Source organism: Lycium ferocissimum, chromosome 10 (assembly GCF_029784015.1).
Source record: "Lycium ferocissimum isolate CSIRO_LF1 chromosome 10, AGI_CSIRO_Lferr_CH_V1, whole genome shotgun sequence".
Classification (NCBI taxonomy): domain Eukaryota; kingdom Viridiplantae; phylum Streptophyta; class Magnoliopsida; order Solanales; family Solanaceae; genus Lycium; species Lycium ferocissimum.
Window position 1 is genome coordinate 4,225,753 of NC_081351.1, and position 12,819 is coordinate 4,238,571.

Sequence of the window (12,819 nt, forward strand, 5' to 3'; positions counted from 1 at the left end):
GACCAGCACAGATTAGGGACTAAAGTGCAAACAACCTCATTTCTTTTGCTGACAGCCACATCATGTCCAGGCCCGGGACTAATAGTAGCCACACTATGTCCAGGCCCGAGCCTAATAGTCTAAACACAGCTCAGGCCCAGGCCCAAGCCCAAGCCCAATATTTGAGATATATATCCTATAAGCACACAAAACATTATGTGGCATATGAAAACATTCTCTCTCTCCAATAAGAAGCCTCACCCGTCATTCCCGGAGTAAAGTAGAAGAGTCCTCGACGGTCGCCGGAAGAGAAATTCACGCCAAAAGTTCTTTCCCTTTTTGCCCTCTAAACAATCGGCTCTCATCAGATCTCCTTTCAACCATGGTATAAAGAAAAAAACAATAAAACAATTTAAAAAAATCGTTGATTAATTTTTGTTTCGCTTTTCTTTAATTGGATTAACTGTTTTTCAATGATACTTCTGTGATATAATTAATTTGATTAGCTGCATTAAAGACTAGATGATTGATTTCATTTCCTTGTCTACCAAAAAAATCAATTTTTATTTTTTCCCTTGAATTTACTTTTTTTTTTTAAAAAATTGTGTCTTCTGTGTAATTTATGGTATATAGTTCACTAAAAGGAATTGTATTTAAACAATGGGGCTTTATTTTTTTATTTGATTAGCTGTTTTTCAATGTGTTACTTCTATATTCTGTGATATAATTATTTTGACTAGCCACATTTGAGACTAGATGATTGATTTTCTTTGTTTACCAAAGTATCAATTTTTAATTTTTTTCCTTAATTTACTTTTTTCATTAATTAGGTCTTTTTGTGTATTTATGGGGTATAAAGTCCCCACTAAGGAACTGTATTTTCAAACAATGGGGGTTTCTTGTTCTTCATTTCTGTTACTGTATGTTGTTTCTTGTACTTCGATAATCGTATTATTTTGTTGTAGTTATTGTTCCTTTTCCAGAATGATTTGTCGGGATTTTTGTAGCTGGTTGCAGTGATTTCTTAACTTCCGTTATTTCTTTTTCCGAACGGCTTTCTTTTACTTGCCTTGTGCCTGAGGGTCTATCGGAAACAAGCTCTCTACCTCCCAAGATGGGGTTTAGGTTGCGTTCACCCTCCCCTCCCCAAACTCCACTTGTGGGATTACATTGGGCGCGTTGTTGTTGTATTTATTGAATTGATGATTCAAAAAATATTCTTATATTTTTCTAAGTAATTTGGGGCATGTTTATTGTGGAACAGGTTGGTTGAATGGATGATGGTTGCTTCTGTTTTTTTATGGTGAAATGGTACATGAGAAGAAGGGGGTAAAAAAGAGGGCTTATGGTAAATGGAGTGCAACAAAGATGATGCTTTGAGGGCTAAAGAAATTGCAGAGAGGAAATTCTTGGCTAAGGACTTTTCGGGGGCGAAAAAGTTTGCTTTAAAGTCCCAGAATCTGAATCCTGGGCTTGAAGGCATTAGTCAAATGTTGGCAACACTCGAAGTGCATATTGCTGCTGAGAGCAAAATTAATGGTGAAGGAAATTTTTACGGAATCCTTGGTGTTAGTCCGAAAGCTGATGATGAAGCTATAAGGAAACAGTATAGGAAACTGGCCCTCATGCTTCATCCTGATAAGAACAAGTCCATAGGAGCCGAAGCTGCGTTTAAGCATGTTTCAGAAGCGTGGAGCTGCTTGTCGGATAAGAACAGCAAAACAGCGTATGACAGAAGAAATGTGAGTGCATTGCTGCAGAGAGTCCAGGCTGAAAATGTAGATTCTTCTCAACAGAATGGTTTTCACAAATTTGCAAAGAATGCTGCTGCTTCACGAGTGAGGCCTCCAAAGAGTACTAGCAATAAAAAGAGCTGTTCATCTGGAGCGAAGGAGCGTAATACCTTTTGGACTGTTTGCTTTGGGTGCAAGATGCAGTATGAGTATATGCGGATGTACCTCAACCAGAATCTTCTGTGTCCCAATTGTAATGAAGCCTTCTTAGCTGTCGAAACACCAGCACCATCCAATGGCTCAAAGAAGTCAACTCAACAGCAAGAAAACACGTACCACCGGGGGATGAAAAAGGATGCACCAACTACAGGAAGAAACAGTTCAAGCGCTCCAAAGTCAGCTGATCACAATGACTTCCAGTGGAGCCCATTTTCTAAAACTGCTGGCCATGCATCTGCCGTACATGCAGCTAATATGGTACAACAAGCGTATCAGAAAGTAAAACGAGAGCGTCAAGAAGCACAGACGGCGACGAAAAGAGAGGAGGCGTTAAAAAGGAAAAATCATTCGTCCAAACGACCAAGGGAAGCTTTATCAGCTGCACAGTTTAATGCTTCCAAGAGGAAAAAAGGCATAAATGACCCCAGTACAAGTAGGCTCAGTCCAGCTGAAGTTGAACGGGATAATAGTGAAAGGGTTAAGCTGAATGTCGCTAACAAGTTGAGTAATGGAAAGGGGGTATCCTACAATGATGTCAGACATTTGCTGATGGAGAAGGCCAAGAAGGAAATATTGAAAAAGCTAAGTGAACGGGGCTCAACTACATTTATGTCTTCAAGGGAGGTTTTAAGCGAGGAATATAAGGAGAAAAAAAATGAAGAAAATCATGGCTCTGAATTTGATGTCAGAGAAGACCATGATGCAGCTCTTGAACAAGCTACAACTGAAACCAAAGTCTTTGCACATAGGTCTAGTTCTGAAACTTTTGACAACTATTTAGATAATGAACCTGCTGGGTGTATGTCGATAGATGTCCCGGATTCAGATTTACACAATTTTGATAGTGATCGAATAGAAAGTTGTTTTGAACCTAACCAGGTCTGGGCTGCATATGATGACAGTGATGGGATGCCTCGACATTATGCTGTGATTCTCAAGGTAGTTTCTTTAAATCCTTTCAAGGCCAGAATTAGTTGGTTAAATTCAGACAACAGTGAAACAGGTTCACTAAAATGCGTTAATTCCGGTGCTCCAAGAACATGGGGATATTTCAGAAGAGGCAGGCACGAAATTAGAACCTCCGTTAACTGCTTCTCACACAAGGTCAGATGGACAAAAGGTCCTGGTGATACAATTCAAATATTTCCTAGAAAGGGGGAAGTTTGGGCTATATATAGAAACTGGTCTGCAGAATGGAATGAGTTTACGGAGGATGATATGATACACAAATATGATTTGATTGAAGTACTTGAAGATTTTAATGAGGAATGTGTGGTAGTTACTCCTCTCGTCAAAGTTGCTGGCTTCAAGTCGGTGTTCCACAAGCACTTGAACCCCAGGGAAATTAAAAAAATTCCTACGGGAGAAATGTTTCGATTTTCCCATGAGATTTCGTCGTACTTGCTTACAGGAAAAGAAGGACCAAATGCTCCCAAGGGTTTCCAAGAGTTGGATCTAGCAGTTATTCCTGGAGAATTTCTTGAAGTAATACAAGACACAGAAGAAATTGAATGCATGGATCCCGAGGAAGAAAATACAATTGGTGGTACAGGAGCAAGTTGTAACAATTTGATGGAAGAAACTTACAGCTCAATGGAAGATAAGGAAGTTATAATATTAGATTCCTGATATACTAGGATGTTGTTATATAGCCATTCATCAACTTCTTTAAGCAAATGGTTGATGAGAGACGTCTTAATGTAGCTTCCATTAGTCCATTCCCTGTTTAGATTTGACTTTTGCTTGAAGTATCTGCAAAGCACCTATAATTAAAGTAGAACTTGTCTACTATTCAAAGGTAGACATAGGATTCTTGATATTTCAAGCTATAAGGGGAAAAAGATTAGGATGTAACTAATATATGTTAGGATCTTCTTATTTCATGTATAAATGAGATGAGGTTTTTGTATGCTCACATGAGAAGCTGATTTATGGTACTTTTCAAAAGCTTATCTTCAGAGCTCTGGTGCTCATCATTGCTTCATCGTAGATTTGATATTAGTGGTTTTCCTTTCTTCTGTTGTTCCTCTGGTCTGTTGACATTCCTCGGGAATTTTCAGTGGTTGGTTCATTCTTATCACCCTAGGTTTGATGTTAGGGGTTCGCCTTTTGTTTTCTGTTCTTCATTTAGTCTGTCGACATCTCTCTGGTGTTAACACTCTGGTTGCTTTAATTGCATTGCTGCTGTCCTGGGTTTCGGGCATTGTTATGGTGTTTGCAATTCTCCTTCATTTTTTTCCTGGCAGGAGTTGCAGTTGTTTTGCTTTTAATTGCATGGTGTTGGAATTTAAAAGATCTTGCCATGGTATTCTCTGTTTGGCATCTATTGAACTTCCCTTTACCTCAAGCAGATGCAAATGAGATCTTACATGCTAACCTACTTTCATGGCATGGTTGGAGCCTGTTCCACCTGCTGTAGGGTAAGGAGTGCTGAAATATGAACTCCCTCTTTTGTACTGTTGAACCAATAAATATATCCAGGTCCGGGCTCATTGAGCAAACTGATTCATGGCAGCTAACATATATTTCTTATCATTTTATTAAAGCTTATATTTTTCTTTTTGACGAGGTAAGAGAATTTTTTCATTTATAGCACCCAGGGAATGCAGAAATTACATTTTATTAATGTCTAATTCTTGTTTGCCCTTTGTAACTTGGAAGGTGCGAATGCACGTGTTAGATGAGACTGTCAGTTGCATTGTTGATAGTGGATGGTTGATGAATTAAGTTTTCTAGACAATTTCTGCTGATTCATCCATCATATCAAGGCGATATAGGCAATTCCTATAAGCTGGGATTAAGTGTTAATCATGTTATTATGTCTACAAAGGTAATATGTTTTCTAGGCGTCTTTAATCATCTTAGAGGTTTATTTACTAGTACAAAATAAAGAGAATCTCTAATATTTTTTATTTTTATTTATATTTTGTGTAGTATTGGATTGAGACGAGATTAAGCTTAAATAGAGGAATATGTTTATGAGGATGAGGATTTATATATCCGACCTGAATTTGAATGTAATTGATGTATAGTAATTTATTGTTTGTTGTAGAAATTTATTTGTAATCATTTTATCAGTGATCTAACTGGAAATAAGTTTTACACCATCATGAATAAACTTAAACTCTTAACAATAATAATGGGGGGAATTAAACAAGAGTAGCAATAATGAGTAATAACGATTGAAGTAACAAGCTGATACTTATGGTAGAAACAACAGTAAATGAAAACTACAACAGAGAATTTGGAAAAATAAGCAACATCAAAGGAAAATCAAAGGACAAAACAAGGATGATAGCTACAAACGTCAACAATAAGATAATCATCTATTCTTATCTTCACTATCTCCCTAGTTATCTGAAAATCATAAACAGAACTAGAAGAGAAATTTGCAGATCAAACATCTTAAAAGATTTTAGCCAGTGTTTACAAGTACAAAAAAGTGTAAGTGGAGATGACAAAAGAGCGGGTTAGATAAAATTTGGGCAGGTCTAAATTGGTCAAAGTAATAAACAGGTCACAATTCAATCCGTTCGAAAGTTTGCTTAAGTCAAATGAGTAAGGTCAAGAAGATCAAATTTCTACAGATAACCCAATCCGTCCAACATGACCAAACATTTAAGCTTTATTCCACACTTAAGTCTCTTAATTTAATTTTTAGAAAACTAGTTTGGGCAAAAAGAAAAGTACTAAGAAATGATTTTGAAGATAATTAAGTTGTGTAATTAACAACAACAACATATCTATAGTCCCACAAGTGGGGTCTAGAGAGGAATACAAGCTGTGTGATTGCGTTAGATATTAGAGAATGTGTGAGTGGTGGGTGGAAGGTGCGGGTGGGGTGGGTGAAAGGAGGTGGGGGGGGGGGTGGTGGGGTGGAAGGTGTGGGTGGTGGGGTGGGGGGCAGGTTGGTGGGTGTGGGAGGTGTGCTGGTTGGAGGTGGTGGGGTGGGGGTGGATGTAGATTTGGAGGGTGGGGTTTGCGGGGGTGGGTTGGGGAATGAGTTGGTGTGTTAGGCCAACTATATCCATAGTCCCTCACTGACTCACGCAGCTAATAGTCTAACCATATCTCACAATTTCTATCATTAAACATAGTGTATAACTACATCAAGGCTCCACCTCGCCATATAATAGTGTGGCAATCATTATAATCCATTCAATTATCATAACTATCATGACTTATTTTAAAATGAAAAAGCTCAAGAAAAAGGAAACAAAATAAAGCATAAGAGATGTATAGAATGGCATAAATGCTCAATCAATAAACGACAATGATTTACCATCTCAATTCAATGAGCTATCTTGGAAGAACAAAGCTCAGCTCAACATTCATATGTCTCGAATATCCCACATCTTTATATCAAATATCTTTAATAGCTTTAAATAGGTGAAACAATTCAAGAACTTAAGATTCAATTATAACATAATAATGGTTATCAGAACAATTTCACAATAATTAGTTCATGTTTTAATCGTAGAAATCAAGTAAGTAGTAGTCAAGTCTCTCCTACTTCATATCTGGCAAAATACTACGATCAAGCAGTTGCCCAAAGTTCACAAACGAAACCTTTAATAGTCCCAAGCTTGATAGTGTTGAAATCGCCAAAGTACTACGATAAAAAAATGACCAAAAGTCGATCACGAAGATCTCAAAGCGCTCCACACTATCCAAAATATGAAAGAACACGTAAAATTAGACTAGAATACACATTTTCATAAATTTTAGGACATCTCGGGGCTAAGTCAACCGTTAGCCAACTCAAACCCACCCTTTGTTTCAATGGTCCGAAATCCAAGATTGATTGCACAGATGCATTACCCATAAGCCGTAGAAATGCAAATCAATAATCAAGTTTCAATCTTGTTGTCAATTAATAGGTAAGTTCTCAGTTTTTTCTATTTCAAGCTTAGGGTTAAATCTCAACATTCCTCAAATATCATGTTCTTAAAGGTGAAAACATATCCCCGATATCACCATCCAAACTCAATTTGCGAGTATCATATCTAATCATGAATAATCATATCTCCAATCATCACCTAATCATTGGTTCATGAATAAACTTCTCATCTCCACAGGGCTAATAATCAATAAAGAATTTAAGCCAAAACATTACCTGAAGAACAAATCGATCCATCAACGTAACATTTGTGCAAAAGAACATCAGCTTACAAGATCCAGAGCTGAGAAAGAGACCAAGAACGCCGGAAAAGCTGAAGAAGTCAACAAGTTTTCCCTGATTCAAGCATCAAAGTAGAAATCGCCATGGATAGATCTGAAATCTCGAGGGTTCGAGAATTTAGGGCAAATGAGATCTACTTCCCTTTTCCGCTTTACTTATTTTTTATTGCTTTTTATTTCATTGTAAAGACCATCGTTTTTTGCAATTTATAAAATGACCCCTTCGGGGTCTTAATTGAAAAAAAATAAAATGCCAGCTTCACTGCTTTTTATTTTCATCTCTCTTCCAATCTAATACTATTCACACAATAGGTTTAGTAATTACAACTCCTAATGGGCTTTTGCAATGAGATTCACTAGTAAAAGTTGGGCTTGGCCCACTTGATTTCCTATTAAACAATATAACAAGCTCACATAATTACCCGCTTCGATTTGAAACAAGTTAAAATTAGTAAACTACAAATAAGGAAGTAATTCTAAACTCTTGAAAACAAAAATCAGGTCGTTACATTCTCCCCCATCTAAAAACTCGTTAGTCATCGAACGAAGTTAGGAGTACGATCAAGAAGTAAACACTGACATCAACAAGTTCTAGCACCGCATTCGAGTCTTCACCACATACAAACTCAACAGACATTAGGTAAACCTTAAAATGGCCTCAAAATTCCACTAAGTCCTAAGTTTTTCAAAAATTTATGCATAGTTTCCTTTGTAAATTGGATTATCGCCAAATATCAAAGAACAAAACAACAACCTCAGAAATGGATACCCAGCCAAGATAGAATCTGTTACACCCCATACTTTTGTACGTTAAGCGTCTTCGTTAGTTGGTGGTTATAGATTTGGAGAGCGAAATTATCCTCGAGGTTTTATAAGGTTAGACGTGTTCATATTGAGTATACGAATGTTTAAGTTCATTGGCATATGTTGGAAGGATGAGGGGGATAAACAAATCAAAGAGAATAAGTTTCGTTGAAGTTTTGTTTTGGAAAGTGGAAATGCGTTGGAATACGGTCCGCACTTCATTAGACAGAGGGTGATTTTTGGTTGGAAATATACGGCCTAAAAATACTGGCTGTATATATATATATTTCGTATACTCCTCATTTTATCTCATTTTATTCATTCCCCTGACCTATAACCTTCTAGAAAACCCTCTCCAACATATCTAATCAATTTCTAAGTGAAATCAAGGATCAAAAGAGAAGATCAAGTGCCTAAATTTTTCAAAGTGTTGTTGAATCTTGTTTCTCCTTCTTGTAGAAGCTTTGGAGGATACTTCAAGGTGAAGTAATCTTAGAATTGAAGTGTTCTTGAGTTCTTTAGGTAATATTCCATCTTAATTCCATGATTATGAGTTTATGTGATGGTTATACTGGCTTTGGAGGGAAATAAGTTGGAGGGAAGGTTCAAATATGAACTTGAGTTTATGTTGAGTTGTAATCTAACTTGAGCCATGTTGTTAATGTATTTTTAAGCTAAAATATTGTTGTGTGGATAGTAGATGATGTTGAGATTGTATTGAGGATGTTATACTTGGTAAATTTGGAAGAAAGGGTATAGGTGTCGTATACAAAGCGTATATTGGGTTGTTTTGATGAGGGTGAGTAGTGATGTGAAATTAAAGAGACTTATATGAGGTTGTTTTTATGTTGTTAGTTGTCAGGTGTCTTTGTAGTGACTAAGGAGATTGGAGTACTGGTCCGACAGATTCGTTGTGGGGTTATGTTGACGATTTGAGGTATGTTAAGGCTAACTTTCTTTCTTTTGGCATGATACCTATGAACGAAACATAAACGTAACGTTACTCCCTAATGATTCTATTCTTAGCAGTTAGGGATGTTCTATGTTGATTCATGTTCCAGTAATATTGCTCTTAGTATATTCTTCTTTAGATTCAATATGCTTCATAGAGTCACATGTTGATGAAAATGCTATTCCATAATGATGATCTGAGGTGTAACGACCTTACGTCACTCCAACAGATTCAGGATGCACTCTTATCATATTCATGCATTATACTATATATATATATATATATATATATATATATATATATATATATATATATATATATATACATACTATGACCCCACAAGCGTTATATACATGTGTACTTATATTATATCTATATGGGGTATGGGGAAGGTTACAACATTATATACGCACTACCATCTGATCAGTTGGTCATATGATGAGGCTTATGCCCACAGAGAATGATATGATGATGATTATGCCTGCAGAGGCCGATATGATATGATGGGATGCCACGAGAGGCTTCGGGTGCATTATAAACGTATATATATATATATATATATATATATATATATATATATATATGAGCAGGCGTTATATACGCACATATACAGTACTTATGCATATCCTTGGCCTTCAGATGCAGTTCTGATAAACAGGTTGCATTCCTTTTATCCGATGTACTTTCATATCTTCTTATGTTACTTTCATGCCTTACATACTTAGTACTTTGTTCGTACTGACACCCCTTTTTCCTGGGGGATGCTGCGTTTCAGGCCCGCAGGTTCAGGTAGACAGGTTGATGATCCGCTTTAGTAGGTTGCCGTCCAGCTGATATTGGAGCACTCCACTTGTCTCGGAATTGCTGTCGTGTTTTGGTACGTTATATACTTCTGTTGCACATACGAGTATAGCGGGGCTCTGTCCCGACCATGTTATGTTATGTACTTTATTAGAGGCTTGTAGACAGTTGTGGTACATTTAGACGTTGTATGGCCCTCTCAGCCTATGGTTTGTTGTACTGGTGTCCATGATAGCCTTGTCGTCCCGTACAGTTTTGTCTAGCATGGTTATGTACATATATCCTTTTGGGCTCGATCCTTTTCAGTATATTTCTCTTATGATCTAGTAGGTTGTCATCTGACGACCGTAGTGGTCTACTCTTGTTTATGATTATGATATGAAAGCATGATTAGCGGTGATCGACAGTTAGGCTTGGGTGCCTGTCATGGCCCCACGGTTTGGGTCGTGACAAAATTGGTACGTTTGTTCCATCCTGGGGTTGTTTACAAGCCGTGTCTAGTAGAGTTTTGTTTATGGGTGTGTCATGCACCACACTTATAAATAGGAGGCTACAAGGCATTTTGGAAGTTTGTCTTTCTTTCTCATCTTAGATCATGTGTTAGAGTCGTATTATCAGGATTTCTTTTCTAATAACGTGTTCTTATTATAGCAATGCCTGTGACGAGGAGAGCTGTAGCTAGCCAGAGAGGCAAGGCTGTGACAAATGAGGGTGCCGGTAGGGTGCCACCGGTAGATATGGACCAGGGTGAGTCCCAAAGTAAGGCCTCATCTTGATCTTCTCCAAACCTTTTCATTCCAGAGGGGGTGCAGCTACAGCACCTCCAGTTTCTCCACATGATACATCCGGCCAGGAGATGCGGGATGCTATGCGGTTATTAACTCAGTTAGTGGCCGCTCAGGCCTAGCTTTAGGGCATAGGTACCGGTTATCTTTGATAGGGCTATTAATGCCAGGGTTCAATACTTCATCAATTTGGACCCTCCAGTATTTATAGGATTAAAATCGGATGAGGACCCGCAGAATTTTATTGATCGGATGCAGAGGACATTGAGGGTAATACATGCTTCTGACACTGAGTCTGTAGAGTTGGCTTCCTACCGTTTATGGGATATTGCTGTTCAGTGGTATGAGACTTGGGAGTTGTCTAGGGGGACTAATGCTCCTCCGCGTGTTGCGAAGTTCATGAAGCTTTCATTCGGCATTGTTGCCGATGAGAACCGTGAGGCAGGTTGAATAAATTTTGAATCTACACTTGGAGAATATGAGTGTTTGGGAGTATAGTATTCGCTTTAAATCACTATCTAGGTATGCTCTTACGATTATAGGTGAGATGGAGGACCGATACACAGGTTTCTGATTGGACTTGGGGCGTATTTGATTAATGATTGCATGATGGCCTTACTTCAGGAGGGTATGGATATTTCTCGTATTCAGGCATGTGCTCAGGGCTCAGAGGAGCAAAAGCAGCAGTAACGAGTTGATCAAGAGCGTGATAGGGACCAGAGTAAGAGGGCTAGATCTTCTGGGGGGCTAGATCTTCTGGTTCCTTTGGCGAGTATGGGGGTGGTCACAGATAGCAATTTCCTTGGCGTGTAGCCTATTCAGTGGCTAGTGCGCCTTCACACTTTCTATGATCGAGATTTAATAGACCCACTCATTTTGGATCAGGCCTGAATTCCAGGGCTTTCGGTTCCCATTTTAAGGGTGATTCCGATCAAATGAGGCCATCTCTATAATGATGCGCTCAGTGTGGTAAGTTGCACAACAAACAGTGCCGTTTGGGTTCAGATGTGTGTTATTCTTGCGGTCATCCAGGCCACATTACGCAAGATTGTCCATCGATAGGTGGTAGAGGTATAGTTTAGCCAACAGGATCTGTAGCGGGTTCTTTATCATCGGGATTCCCTTTTGGGTAGGGTTCTCAGACATCAGTCGGCCGTGTTAGAGGCAAAGGTGGAGCGTCTAGCTTGAGCGGTCCTCAGAACAGCATCTAGGCATTAGCGGGTCGACAGGATGTAGAGTCGTCACCTGATGTTGTTACAAGTATATTTTCAGTCTCCTCCCATGACGTGTATGCATTGATAGATCTATACTCTACTTTATCATACGTCACTCCTTTTATTGCTAGTAAGTTTGGGATAGAACCTGAGAAGATTAGGCGTTTTGAGCTGTCTACACATGTTGGAGACTCGATCATAGCTAGACGAGTATACAGGAATTATGTAGTTATAGTCTGTAATGGTCATACTATAGCAGATTTGATTGAATTGGATATGGTAGACTTTGATGTTATTACGGGTATGGACTGATTGGCTTCTTGTTATGCCAACGTTGATTGCGGAACAAAGATAGTTCGACTTAAGTTCCCAGGAGAGTCAGTTCTGGAATAGAAAGGTAATACAGCTTCGCCAAAAAGTAGGTTTATTTCCTATCTCAAGGCAAGGAAGATGATTGCAAAGGGATGTATTTATCATATTGTTCGAGTCCAGGATACATAAGCAAAACCACCGACCCTTCAGTCTGTTCCAATGGTTAATGAATTCCAAAATATATTCCCAGACGAACTTCCAGGCATTCCGCCAGAGTGGGAGATTGACTTTGCTATCGATGTGCTACCAGATACTCAGCCCATATCTATTCCTCCTTATAGGATGGTCCTAGTTGAGTTGAAGGAAATGAAAGAGCAGTTGAAAGATTTTCTCGAGAAGGGTTTTATTAGGACTAATACGTCGCCGTGGGGAGCATCAGTGTTATTTGTAAGAAAGAAAGATGACTCGTTGCGGATGTGTATAGATTACAGACAACTGAATAAGGTGACGATAAAGAACAAGTATCCGCTCCCAAGGAGTGATGACTTATTTGATCAGTTGCAGGGTGCCAAATGCTTTCAAAGAGAGACTTGAGGTCAGGTTATTATCAGGTCAGGGTCAGAGAGAAAGATATTCCGAAGACAGCATTCAGGACCAGATATAGTCACTTTGAGTTCCTCGTGATGTCTTTTGGGTTGACTAATGTGCCAGCAATATTCATGGATTTGATGAACAATATATTTAGACCCTTCTTAGATCTGTTCGTGATTGTGTTTATCGATAATATTTTAGTCTACTTTCGATCAGAGGCTGAGCGTGCGGATCATTTGCATGTTGTG

At 38.5% G+C, this 12,819-nt stretch overlaps 1 protein-coding gene across 1 annotated transcript; it reads left to right on the forward strand.

Moving 5' to 3' along the window:
• The first annotated feature begins 203 nt into the window (after positions 1-203).
• LOC132035482 (uncharacterized) lies at positions 204-3,902 on the forward strand. Its single transcript, XM_059425765.1, has 2 exons — positions 204-364; positions 1,244-3,902. Exon 2 carries the CDS (start codon positions 1,332-1,334, stop codon positions 3,558-3,560), a length of 2,229 nt encoding a protein of 742 aa, XP_059281748.1. The 5' UTR covers positions 204-364; positions 1,244-1,331; the 3' UTR covers positions 3,561-3,902.
• Positions 3,903-12,819: the final 8,917 nt, after the last annotated feature.

Coding starts and splice junctions, on each gene's coding strand:
- LOC132035482 (XM_059425765.1), top strand. CDS start 1,332: ATGGAGTGCAACAAAGATGATGCTTTGAGGGCTAAAGAAATTGCAGAG.